Here is a 14153-nt window from a genome sequence, read left to right on the forward strand (position 1 = left end):
CACAGCAATGGTATGTCTGCATTCCCAGTGCTGAGCTGCAGCAGCAGTTGAGGTGGGAGGAGCAGGAGGCAGAGGCTAAAGTGTGCATCTGTAACTCTCTTAGCATGCTGTTTGTAAAGTCACATTAGGAGACTGAAAGAGTGTCATGGGGCAGCCTGTGCAGTGTTTGTATATGTGAGGTTGTTATTAAAGGGGAAAAAAAGTGGAAAGAAAAATAAATCTCCCTTCATTTCTATTGCAAAATTCTGGTAGGTTTTTTTCCTGAAGATCTATAGTTCAAGCCAAGTGGTAGACCTGAAAATAAAAGAAACATACTTTTTCTCAATTAAAAGTACTGCTTCTTGTTGGCTTTCTATATTTCAACATGCTATAGAGATTGCAAATGCCTCCCATGGTTATCAACCTGAATCAAATTTATATTGCAAAACAAGGCAAAACAAAATGTGAGAAGGCAGAAGGTAGAGGAGGAGAAGGAAGCCTAAGAATATTGCATGATTTGCTGAGTCCTTCTGTGGACCCTCCCTGCAGCCATCATTAACATTTGCCAGCTGAGCTGACTCAGTGTACTCAGAAATTCACATGCAAATATGGAACATGAGGCATTTACTCATCTTTAAGCTGGTTCTCAAAGAATGAGCTCAAAATAATGTGCCTGATCTTATATGCACACATTAGAAAGTACAGATCAGATCACTTGGTGAGACAGTTGATATCGCTCTTGGACAAGGACTCATATAATCTCATGGGGCCCTCAAAAATGGGCTGTAGGGTAGCAATCAGGATTTTGCTATCATAGACTGTTACCCCAAAGAATAGCACATAGATGCAGATTAGGCAATCATCAAAATGTAAATAAACTCTTCTAAGAGAATAATTTCTGTAGAGTCTCATAGTAAGGCTAAAACCATTGATGAGGCCAGGAGCATAATAAAGAAGCTTCACAACAGCACAGGAACAGACATCTAGAAATCACAACCATCTTTTATAAAATACTCACAGTATTAGAAGCAGGAAAGTTTGATCACAAGCATATAAATCAGTGACTGCAGGAGCTTTGTAATGGGTGGTTTTGGGTGGAAAAAAGGGGGAAGGGAAGCCGCAATGAAGAACCACAGCCTGTTCTGTATACAAAAACAGTGCCATCCTTAGAGCCTCTGTGTTTTGTAATAACCCTGCAATCTCTCTCAGCATAAGGGTTTTAAAATATTTGTTCAAGTTGATTTGGCATACATCTGCCTCATTCTTTTACAAAGAAAATAATTGGACATACTGTTTTCTGACTTATAGCAGAGACACAAAAACAGGAGAAAGCAGAAAAATAGGTGAAATTTACTTATCACTTGGCAGGATTTGTGAGACAAATGGTAGGCACAAGCTTGGTTCCACCAAAAAAGGCTCTACTAGTAAGCTAAGGTCAGGGTCCTGTCATCGGATCCCGTGTCATAACCTGCTCTTACAGAGTGCAAAGGGCTTGTACACATTCTATGTTCAGCCTCAGTGGCCAACAGGGCAGGAGGGCTGCAAGCTGGGACACCAGCACCCAGCACCTGTGCAACTCGAGATGTGTTCCTTCAGGCACCCAGCAGTGTGAATGTCAACATACTCATCGTAACAGAGATGCTGACATTATATTTTGCATTTTTAACAAGCTACTAATGAAGTATTATAAGTGATACAGTGTGGAGGCCTGTGAGCCTACTGGGGAGAGGGGGATGGTGATGCCCTGGAGAGATGCAAGTTAAGCTCTGGGCATTCCTTATGGCTCAGGGTGAGGAAAGAAGCTTCCTCCCTGGTGCTCTGCAACAGCATCTTAGTTTGTCCCAGCTCTGTCTTCCCCATTGGCCTTCCTTACCCCTTTTATCCTTATATGTTCACATTCTAGTGAGTTTTCCTTTCCCTGTCTTGCCATTGTTTTGTGTAACCCTGCCCATCCACCCTGGCATTAGCTATTGGTCCCGTCCCTGTGTACCACCCCTGAGCCCTCAGACCAGTGGATCCCTGATGCTCTTCTCCGCCCCCTCTTTCCCTGTATTTATGCCTTAAACCCTCCTTTGTCTTTGTCTTTGGCTCCTGGACTCCTTCAGCGTCACCTGGAATAATGCAGGTTGGAACTCCATGCCTGGACCCTCCTGTGCCTTCACTGCCAAGCTGCTGCGTGTGTGTGTGCGCTGCTGCTCTTGTGGCTCCTACCTGTTGGCACAAGACACTCTCAGGGAAGGTTTTGTCTACCACCACTGTAGACCTCAACAGTGCAGCTGCTTTTATATTAGCACAAAATTATGCAGAGTTAATAAGGATGAGTGTCGTGTCAGACATTTCAAGAATCATCCACTTTTTTCAAAATATCAACATGGTGCTGTCAAGGGAACATATTCTCACACCTGCTTATGCAAGCCTATTGCTGTACAAACCAGATAGACCTCCCTGGCTCTAGGTGCAGTTTATTGTGAGCTACTGCACTACAAGATCACAGAGCAAGCCAGATCGAGCTGTAAAAGCCAACATCCAATTAAATCTCGCAAAGTTCTATTTTGAAAAGCAATTTGTTTGAAGTTGACTTCATTTCATTTAAAGCCAACAGACTCTGAAATCACCAAGGTTATTTCAAGTATACCACCTGATATATTTTGCGTATGCATTCATTGCCCCAAATTGAGTCTCTAATTTTTTTTTCAAATTTGAAAAAAACCCAAACCACCACATTTTTGAAAGTTGTCAGAAGGTTATATAGCACAACTGAGGTCACAAATATATCTCTCATGTTCTCAGAGACTGGAACACAGCAAATTCAAGAAAACTCATACAAATTCAGTTTTTGGGGAAAAATGGAACAGTGACATTCTTATGGCTCAGAGAACTAATGAAAAATGAGCAGCATCTCTAATGTACAAATATTTCTAACATAATAGCTGTACATTATGCCCACTAAACTATGGCTATAAACCTAAATATATTAAAAACAATAGACAGATATAATTACTGGTGTTCAGCCGCTAAAGTCTCAAATGAAAAAAAACTGAAGGAAATTAATCAGATAAATTCAACATTAGTAGGTGCAATACCAAAGTTGTTCTGTTTGACTTCTTATGCTTTTTTTACCAAATGTAGTACAGCTGTTACAGTCACACTGTAAAGTAACTATTCCTTCCCCCTCCTCCTGGCACTTAAGTATCATATCTATACCCAGAAATTATTTCTATACCTAACAATACTAAATATATATATCATATACACTTACATAAATATATATAACATGATACACTCACTGTGGTGTATTTTATAGCTACGTAGTTCTGTTAAGGTAGTTATTGATGTCACTATATATCTAGATGAGAAAAACAACCTGGATTCCCATTAATCATGTGAGATGCTGGAAGCAAACTACTAGCATTGCAGCGCCACTGGTGAGATTCAAAACTGACTGAACCATCGCTGACCTTATGAAACAAATTTAAGAAAGCAAGTAATTTATTGCTCTTTTTACATGAACCCATGCTGATCTATGTCTCATTGTGATCAACAAAAGCAGATGCCACACAGGATTTGAAAGCAACAATTCTACAATCTCCAGTTCACATCAAGAAATACTGAATATATTCTGGTGCAGTTCCAAGCCATTTAAACCACCCAACATCTGCTTTGGTGATGTTTGTTTGTGCAGTCATCTCAAACTGTGCTTCAAACTATTGCTGATTGTAGGCTCAACCAAGGCTTAAATTATCATGGAACTCACTATTCACACCAGCATCTGGTAGGAAAAAGATGTTAAAAACCAGTGTGCTTGAATTACAAAAATACACATCTATGTACATATAGATATTGACATAGAATGTAGATATATAGATATAAATGAGAATTGCCATCATCATAAGGATGATTTTTCTGTTCTTGCATAACTGCATCATATATTGCTTTAGTCAGATGTATAACACCCTGCTCAAGCAGGGTGTACCCTGCTCAAGCTCAAACAATAGTACCCTGCTCAAGCTCAAACAAATTATCTAAACTCTTTCACATTCCTGCTCTCAAAAAAAAGAAAAAAGGAAAATTAAAAAAAAAAAAAAAAAAGGAGTTATGTATAGCAGTAAGGGTGTGAAAAGCTGGTATGTTTCCAGTGCATTTCAGGTAAAAATGCCACAGCAGCAGCTTGAATTAAGCAGTGGTATCCATAGGAAGTATTTGACTTATTCTCTGTCTTTGTGCAAACAGACGTGGAGAAAGAAGCAGAAAACATGGAATGAAGATATGGTGACATTTTTAAATAAATGTTTGGAATTAATTTCTTCAGGATTGTATCTGGGTAGCATTTAGTTAAAATGATGCTTAAATTGTGCTTTTCAAAACTGTTCAGGGTTGACATAGTTCTACTCCCAAGTAAAAATCAGTAGGAGTTTTACTGCCCACTTCTACAGAACATGAGCCAATGCTGAACACTTCTGAAAATAGCTTTCCATCTGTATATCTATGTAAATGAATAGGGACTGTTAGTAGAAATAGGAACAGAAAAGATCAGGCTTTTAATTTTAAAATTTGGAGTTAAATATAATTGTTATACTAGAAAAAAAACCACAAGAAAATCTCAGAAAAACTTTAATACATTTTGCTTTCATTTATGGCAGGAATGGATGGAAAACAGCTCCATTGCCTCAGGTGACACAGCTCCAGGTTTTCTAAGGTCATTAGATACCACCAACTCCTTAGTAATGGAATTTCATGCTTCTAGTGCGCAGATGAAGACCGAGGCATCTCTGAGATAGTCCCAGGCAGTCCACCACTGCTAAAAGAAATAAATGTATCAGCCAACACCATCAAAAACATCAATCAAAATCAAATCAAAATCAAAATAGAAATCAAAAACATTTCTAAATTTAGTAGAAGTAGAAATCTACTTCCTATTTTCCCTGAGACCTTTTCTTCTCCCATTAAAGGTGGTCCTTTCTTTGAAGGAACAGCCCTTTGTGACAAGCAAACATCTGTTGGCTCTGAACCAGCACAACATTTACAGTAATCAATATTTAACACATGAATAATTTTACTGACTACAGGGAGGCTGCTGGTGTGCCTCAAACAGCCTTACCTTAGTACTTTGTACGCTCACAGCCTGACTACTGCAGAAGTTAGCAAAGTGCATGGCAAGATCTGGAAATACTGCTTTTTGGTATTTTTAAGCCTGCTCAGTTTTGGTTCCTTTAGGTTTTTCTGACCTCACTGCACTTCCAGAGGCCTTTACTAACTGAAGGATCATCTTGCATTCTTGTGCACCCCTATGGACAAGAGATCTAGTGGGCTAGAGGGCAAGCTGATATAAAAGCCTAGCAGAGGGAAGATTCCCTCCACCAATAGACTCTAAACTACTTCCCCTAGAGGCGTAGTAAGTCCTGCTTTCCTGCTTCTGGAGAAAGACTCTACAGATTATTCAATAATTTTTCTCGTGCAAGCAAAGCATGGGAGGAGCAATGGGGTCAGATAGGTGCTGGGTTTTTCTGCCTGCCTGCTTGATGTCTCTGCTGGCTCCTGCTCCCCTGCTTGCCTGAGGTCCCAGGTGCCCTCTAAACCTGAGTACCTGTTCTGCCTCGCCTGCTTTCACAAGTCCTTCTCGCCCAGCCTTCGCTCCTGCTGCGCTGTCCCTGTCCACTGTCCTGCTCGCCTACCCCCGTTCCTGCCGCCACTGTGATCCCACAGCAGCCTGCAGGGATCCCGCCACCATTCTGCCCCCTGCTCTGCCACCTTCCCTGCCACATCTCCTACCGGTGCTCCGACTCTTCGAGCGCCCCGCCGCTCGTTGATGCAGGAGACACGCTGCCAGCTGAGTGCTGAACTCGCACCTCTTTTTCAGTCCGCCTCCACTAGGGCCACTTATTTATCTCCATCAATAAACAGTTCACAGACATAACATTGACCTCATTTGCATCTAATTTCGCCCCAGGCATCAGTTTAAAATAATCCCTCAAAGTGCCCAACAGCAGAACGTGGCACTATCCCTGAGCAATGAACCAGTGAGCTTTGCTGGCCTTAGTAAGACTGAATGAAGGAGAAGCAGTTAAATCCCCTTGCTTTCCCAAGCTTGTAAATTCCCCAAGCTTGTAAAAATACAACTGTTTAAAAAAATGTTTCCCAAGCTCCTACAGCTAATAAAACAAATGTAACATTTTAAAAAATTTATAAGGAACTCTATCTTGATTATAATGTTTTAAATTACATAGCTTACCAAGTTATTGGATGTATTCAGATCAGCAGCATGAATGGAATGATCCTGCAGAGCATTTCAGCATCAACTCAAAATCCAGCTGAAAACTTGTAAGTTACTGTCCTGTCAAATGGAAGTTTTGGGTGGAAGTCCCTTTATCTATTCTCATCATAGATCTTTGTCTATTTGGCAAATACTTACTTGAGGCAGCATCACCTGTACTATAAACTCTGCTGTGGTTGAGTGTTGAAGTGGAAAATTATATTTTAGGGTATTCTAGAAATGCATTGTTCCTGTCAGCGAATGCTAAATATTTCTAGAGAATGTTAATGTTTTATAATTATTATGTTCCGGGACCAGAATGGCCCACTTAAAGAATTGCTAACTTCAAAGTACATCAGAAGTCCAGTATTAAGAAGAATCTCTGGGTTTTAGTCTTTCTCTTATTTTTCTCTCTGTTGCTCTTGTTGTTGTTTGTTTGGTTGGTTTTGTTTTCTTGTGGTTTGTGGTTTGTGGTTTTTTTAAGCGTTATAAGGGGCTATAGTAGAGTTGTGAAATCTATTGGAGGCTTATGAATGGTAGGGATGAATTCTACTCCATCAGGTTCTGAAATGCATTCTTTTTGAAGGTGATTATTAACTTTCTGCTTCCACAAGAAATTACTCAAATAACAAAAACCCAACCTGAGCTAATAAATAATGTCGTAAGGAGAAGAAGACACCCCCCCCCCCCAAGCTGTGCTTCTTTTAAAAATGTATATATGGTAAAATAGGAAATGAGAAAGAAATAGCCATGTGAGTAGTGTTTACTGAAAGAATGGTTGCTCTGAAATAGCACTAATAGCACTATACATTGTTTAACTGCCTTGTAGAGGACTTAGATGTTATCAGGTATGCCATACATAATTCCCTTTAGATGGATGCTAAGTTGTGGATGGACTGTCCCTGGCAGTGTTCAAGGCCAGGTTGGATGGGGCTTGGGGTAACCTGGTCTAATGGAAGATGTTCCTGCCCATGGTAAGGAGGTTCGAACTTAATGGTCTTTAAGGTCCCTTCCAACCCAAACCATTCTATGATCTATGATGAGAAGTATTGGTGGTTTCCTGGCAGTAACCATCAAGGACAATGTGATTCTAAAATATGACGAGATGTTTGCTTTCTCTTTGCGTATAATTTAGATCCTTGGTACACAAGTAAGAGGAAATAATTAGAACTGAGTTGAAATCAGAAGGAAATTGAAATGAAGCCCGAAATGTGGCTGTAGGAAAGGTACCTGAGGGAGTCCCGAGAAAGAAATTAGGAATAATACAAAATAAATAGCAGGAATATAAATGGGAATGAAAAAGACAAGGAAAAGGTGGGGTGGAGAAACCCAGATTGTATATAAAATGAAGTGGCCTCGTAAGGCTCTCCTTTCAGGTCATAGTAGAAGAATCCTGGCAGGAAATGAATGAAATTTGTGCCTTTTTACATTTCATTGAACAAAGAGGCTCCTGCATGATTCTGGCCATCTTTTTTAATACTAAATTAACTTCAAAACATTTTCCCTGCCCTTTACTCCCAAAGAAAATAAACTGAGAGGAAAAAAACCTACCTGATCTCACTATCTTCATAGTCAGGAAGTGTAGAATTAAGAGGAATGACATGTCAGGCACACTGAAGGCAGAAGATAGGAGGATGAGTGTCTTGTGGACTACTTCCAGTGCTTTAAATCTGTAGTTTATAAAACACTCGGTGGGAATAGCTGTCTAGAAACAACTAGCCAATAGGTAAAATGCCAAAGGATTTTTTAATATTATTCTCTCAAAATCATGTATTGCTTCAATACTAGAATAGAGAATATACAGAATATACCAAACCTCTGTGTTGGTACAGAGGTCCATAGAAAAACAAACCCCTCAAAAAACCAAAAAACCCCAAAACAACAACAAAACAACAAAAAACAACCAATCAAACCAGACCGAATCAAACTACCCCTCCCCCAAACCAAACCAAACCAAAAAAAAAAAAAAATAAAACCACCCCAAAACAATTCACCAAGAAAAAGTTCTAAACCTCAAACCATTTAAAACAAGCTGGCTGCTACCTTCCTCCTGGACACTGAAAGTTTTTCTTCTCTGTTGCATATAGATAAAACCTTACAAAATAAGGGCCTTACTACCCTTGTAAAATCATGGCTGAGGCCTGCTACTTCAGCTAAGTAAAGAACGACTATGGGAAAGTGACTCAGCTGAATTAGAAGTAAAAACTAAAGTTATATGTAGACATTGTGGTGTGTGGTGGTTAGATTATGTTTGTTATGTTTTAAAACTATGTAACTGATAAAGGCCTGACGGCTTAAAAAGGCCAGGTTTTTGCAATAAAGCCGCTCCCCTTTGCACCTGCCAGGAGACTCTGTGTCGCTCTGCTTTAACATCTGTCGCCCGAACGATGGCAGGTAAGATTGCAGCAAGGAGAAGGACTGTGGCCAACCACAAAGCCCCACGGACCTAGAACACCAGGATACCAGATTGCTAGGAAGAGATGGACTGAAACTCAGCTAGGCAGCCCTTAAATCCTGGAACCCTCAGACTGCAAGCAGAGAGCAGAACCCAGACCCTGCTACAACAGCAGGGGACTTCCTTTGCAAACCACAATCCGGCAGAGAGCAAGATGCTGGCAAACCTCTAAGGTTAGGTCTATGGTGTTCCCTAGATGAAGAGCCATGGGACTGTGAGTATCCTGGGACTGGGGAGGTGTCCTGGTAGCGTTGATGCAGCTTGAAGTTATTGCAGCACTTTCTCCTTGTTGGAGCAACTTTTATTACAGGTGAAAGAATGTTGTAACTCTTTCCTAAGTGAGAGAGGCTTTGATGTTAAAACTTCTGCGTGCAGCTGCAGCAGGGAGTGCTAGAAAAGATACTGGGCACAGTATCCTGGGCACAGATCCAGGGAATGGGTCATGGAACAGATCCAGTGAATGGACTGATCCTCAATTTAGCGTGCGATGTTATGGGCACTGGCAAAGCCCCTACAGAGCTACCCCTGGAGCAAGAGGCTCCTTCCCAGAGCAAAAGGCTCCTTGTGGAAGCAGGAGGCCCCTCCTGCTGTGACTGCTCTACAGGCCTCTCTGCATGGTACCTCCCACGAAAGAGGCTTCTTGGCTGCCAGCTCCCCCTGCAGTAGCTCCCTGGCTGGCTGCCCCGCAGCTCAGCTAGCAGCAGCCCCCTTGGCCTCAGCTGGCCCCTTGAGCACAGTCACCCCCCCAGATGCCATGGGTCCCTGGCCCCCTCTGGGGCCCCTGGCTGAACCACCAGCTCGCAGCATACTGGCAGACTCTGAGAGTGGTTAGCCTTTGATATCTACCCTGGCTCAGCCTACCATCCCAAACCCAGAACCTTACATCATGGCTTAGAGTGGATTTATGGCCACACGGAGTGCTGGTGCTATAGCACATTGCTGTTAGAATGCCCAGAAGATGCAGTAAAACATGGAGATCTTACACTATTCTATTATCAGAGATCTGCAGAAAATGGTATGGCAGATTTTGTCGTTCAGTTAACACGTTATGCTGCGTACTCAGATCGCAGAGTGCAGACAGGCTGTCCTTGTGATATTTGTGACATAATTACCAGAACTCTGTTAAAACTAACCTGGTCCTTTCAGTGAGCTGTGAATTTTGACAGGACTGTTTATTGGAGACATTCCAGGCTGTCTGTGTGAATGTAGAGTCTTCCTGTATGCCTGTAGCATGGCACAAAAATGGTCTAAATTCTTGAACAGAAATGCTGATATATTGCATGATTGGTAAAACTTGCCATGTGGAATGTATTCTGCCTTTTCAGAAATTTTGATTTAGAAGTCTGATTTCACTGAATTAATACAGATTCTTTGTTCAGTTATAATGATGTTTGCTGTTACTACGAAAATTAGAAACTTGTTTACCTGGTAGAAAATTTGCCAGTCGGTACCCTGAGAGTACCATTTATCACTATGTAGCTAATGTTTTAGTTTGTAAACAAGAAGGTTAATATTTGTAAGACACAGTGCCTCCTTAGAAACTTCGGGAGATGTCTCCTTGGAAATACTTCAGGTGGGTATTAACAGAAAAGCAATTAACTTTCAAGCCCAGTGTCATCACATTGCATGACCACAACAGTTACTGGGAGCAATCAGCTGGGTCATAAATCAGGCATTATTTTGTTCACTTGAAGGCATACCCTGAGCTTTATCTGCAGCAGCTATTTGAGAATTAGATATAATTAGCACACAAAACTCCACTGTAGAAAGAGACAGAATAATGCTAGCTTTGCCTGTTCACTTGCCTTTTTACTCCACAGCTTTGATAAAGTAATTTTACTGTGACTCTTTCACTATGAATAAACATCTGACAGAATTTCAGATAGGTACAGCTATTTAGTGATTCAAACGTAGTTATTCTCCCTTGCCACATATAAATTGAAATTGCACTTTATATCACAACATTTTTATATCACAACATTGATGGACCACAAGTGCAGCGAGCAGTAGCTCACTCTACAAGAATAATCGAAACTGTGATTTTGTAGCTGTTTATATTAAGGTGTTACTCTTACACTCCCGCTGACCTAACCGTGCATGTGCAAAACTCATGGCAGTATTATATAACTAGATTCTTGATGTTTTAGCCTTAAATGTCTATATCCCATTACGTTTAATAGTCGAAGCTCAAATCTATTGTAAAGGCAATCTCAAAAAGCTGTCTTACCATCTGTGAACTGAGCGGGTTTGAAGTGCAATTTGCCAAGATATACAATGTTGCCATTTTTCTGAGCTCCACTTTAAAATACCCTGGCAAAGTTATGCTTACACCAGAAAAGTACTTGAATAATACTGGCACTTACTATGGGCTATTCTCAAAACTAAATTATATAAAACCACAACATATTTGCTGCACCTTTATGATCTCTCCAGTAAATCCATGTTGCTACTATTTCAGTTACAAATCACTTGTTTGCCTACTATTGTTCATTGAAGTTTAACTGCTCTATGACAAATTTTCAGTACCTTTGGTGTAATGATAGACTCGAAATACATTAAATTCTGTTGTATCCGAAACTTTTAAAGGAACACTCTCAACTCTGACTTTAATTTTGTTAAATTTAAGTGATGTTAAATTTCAGTTCTGTTGTGTTTCAGTTCTGTACAATTCAGGTGATGTTAAGGTTCAGTTATGTTAAGTTTAAGTGTTGCTGAATTTGATGTTAGGTTTACATTCTGTAATTTGAAGTTCTGCTACATGTAAGTTCTGTTAAGTTTAGGTTCTGTTAATGTTAGGTTCCGCGAAGTTTAATTTCTGTCAAGCTTAAGTGATGTTAAATTTAAGTGAAGCTAAGTTTAAGTGTTGTTCAGTTAAAGCTGTTATTTTAAGTTCTGTTAAGTTCTGTTAAGTTTAAGTTCTATTAAGATTAATTTCTATTCCTTTTCAGTAATGTTAACTTTAAGTTCTGTTAGGTGTACTTTCTGTTATGTAAGTTCCATTAAGTTTGAGTGAGGTTAAGTTTCCTTGAAAAATGCTTATTTAAATTACAAGATACAGTTCTTTTGTTACAGATATAAGATGGAACCAATTGAAACAATTATGATAAGAATAGGAAAGCAACTCTTTAAGAATATAAGATTGTGTAAAAATATGTGAATATGGTGGTTTATTTGATCCTTCATTTTATCAAAGGGTCTATGGGTGTATGTGGTCTGCACTGGTCAACTTGGATAACTGTTTGTAACAATCTTCACTGTTTTATCTTCCAGAGATATCACAGAAAAATGAGTAACAATTCCAGATTGTGGCTGTTATTAATTGTAAGCTCTTTAGTGCTTTTTCGTGGTTTTACTTTGCTTTATTGTCATGTATGCATGGATGTGTGGAAAAATATAACCTCAACTTCTTAAGACAGTTACTGCTGTTGTATTAATGATTCTGAATATGTTGTTCATGTCATAGTGTGAATTCACTAACTTTTATAATAGGCATTATCCATTATCCGTAAGATATTATTTGATGTTGCACATATGTATTCCTTTGGTTATTTGCAGTATGTTCATGGGATCATTGACTACTTAGCTAAAGATAAATGACAAAAACAGCTGCTTTACAAATTTTCTTATATACCATTGTGCAGCTATCTGCAAGACATGTATAATTTTAGAGAAACTTTCCCAGCAGCTATTCCTAGAGGCTTGTTTGTAGGAGATGTTAGGGAGACTGTTTCAGTTAAGGCCTTGGCTCCGGCCATGCCCTGGCCCTAGCTGGTCAGACATATCCCAACAGACCCAGATGTTTCTGCACTAAAAATGTAATCAGGTCACTTTGAATTGCCAATTTGGGCTTACATGAGCTGGACCCCCTTTTGAGGTAAACTTGGAAACCTTTCCCGGGAAGGCTTCTCCAGATCCTCACTATGAAACAGGGTTTGCCAGCTACTGCAGACTCTGGGTAATGGTACAGTATTTAGGCAGTTGATTTTGTATCATTCTAAATCACTATCCTTTCTCTCATGCTACTGATTACATGTATTACCTTGCTTATTTCTGTTAAGTGTGAGTGTATTGCTTTGTTGTATGTATGGTTTTACTTTAATGTTGCCTTCATGTTCATAGTGAGAGACATGCATTTTGTACAGAAAACAAGGGAGAATGTGTCTCCTCAAGAAAATTTAGATAATGCAATATTTATGCTCGAATTTTTGAAAGCAGTTCATCAAATGTGATCCCCGGAAGAGTGATGCCGCTCTGAGGATTTGCATGTACAGAACCCATTTCAAAAAGTTTTTATGCTAGGATCCACAATTGGGTGTGCAATGGCAAGGCCTAGCTGATTTACTAACCTAGGGGAGAAGGTATGCGTGTGTTTTATTGCCAACAGGTCTAAAGTGGTTACTTCCTTGTATCGACAAACATCGATTGTCTCTGAGGAGACAAGGCCCAGTGAGAGGAGAAATTAAATGATCATCATCCAGCCCTTGTAGCCAAGGGAGGAGTAGGGATAGGACTGCCAGGAACATTGCTGTGTCTGGAGGCTTACAGAGCCAGCCTGCCAACAGAGGCCGTGTGTCCCATTGCACCCACCATCATGTTGTGTTTTTGCTGACCATCTTCAGTTATTCCCTGTTCCATGCTTCCAGAACAACATTCATTAATGTCAAAGTTAGCATTTGCAGCTAATGGACTCCCTCCTGCCTAAACAGCATGGCCCCTGAGCCCCAGTCATATGAGCTTTGGAACAATAGCCATTTATTTCCACTTCCTGGGGACATTGGACACTACCTTTTTGTTGTCCTATGTTGTGGATCTATTTTTCAGTGGCATGGTTGTATTTGATGTGTTTGTATTGATTGTCATCTGTATTCCATATATCTTAACTTGTGTCCAGCAGATGACAAATAATAGTCTTAATAAGATAATGGCTTTACTGGCAGACTGTTTTGGAATCAGGGTATATGAAGCCTTCACATAAAAAACAAAGAAAGGGGGATGTGTTGCATATAGGTAAAACCTTATAAGGTCCTTGTTGTCCTTGTAAAATCATGGCTATTACTTCGGCTAAGTAGAGAAGGACAGTGAAAAAGTGACTCAGCTGAATTAAAGGTAGAAAAATAAGTTATATAACCATTATGTGTTCACATTATGTGTGCAGCATGGTTAGTTGGATTATACTGATGTTTTAAAACTGACTGATAAAGGTCTAACTGCTTAAAAAGGCCTGGTTTTTGCAATAAAGCAGCTTTCCTTTGCATCTGCCTGGGGACTCTGCGTCACTCTGCTTTAACTGTTCTCCAGTCAAATACTAAACTGTTTGTCTACCCTAGGGCAATTTTTTTGTTTTTTCCTATAAATGCCCTCCACAGCAGTATTTATACCACTTTCGTCCCAAGAAAAATTTGCAGATCTGCAACTGGGATAGTTTGTAGAGAAACAGAGAAAAAGAGAAGGCAGAGTCCTACTGACGGA

At 40.0% G+C, this 14153-nt stretch overlaps 1 protein-coding gene across 1 annotated transcript in view; it reads right to left on the minus strand.

The window, feature by feature from the left end:
• Window positions 1–4609: 4609 nt before the first annotated feature.
• The window catches only part of CYYR1 (cysteine and tyrosine rich 1), a 102876-nt gene continuing 93332 nt past the window's right edge, over window positions 4610–14153 (minus strand). The window contains exon 4 of the mRNA XM_038153997.1: window positions 4610–4774. Coding sequence (XP_038009925.1) covers window positions 4698–4774 — 77 coding nt within the window. The 3' untranslated portion in view covers window positions 4610–4697. The remainder of the gene's footprint in view (window positions 4775–14153) is intronic.

The sequence above is a fragment of the Motacilla alba genome, chromosome 1 (genome assembly GCF_015832195.1).
Source record: "Motacilla alba alba isolate MOTALB_02 chromosome 1, Motacilla_alba_V1.0_pri, whole genome shotgun sequence".
Classification (NCBI taxonomy): Eukaryota; Metazoa; Chordata; class Aves; order Passeriformes; family Motacillidae; genus Motacilla; species Motacilla alba.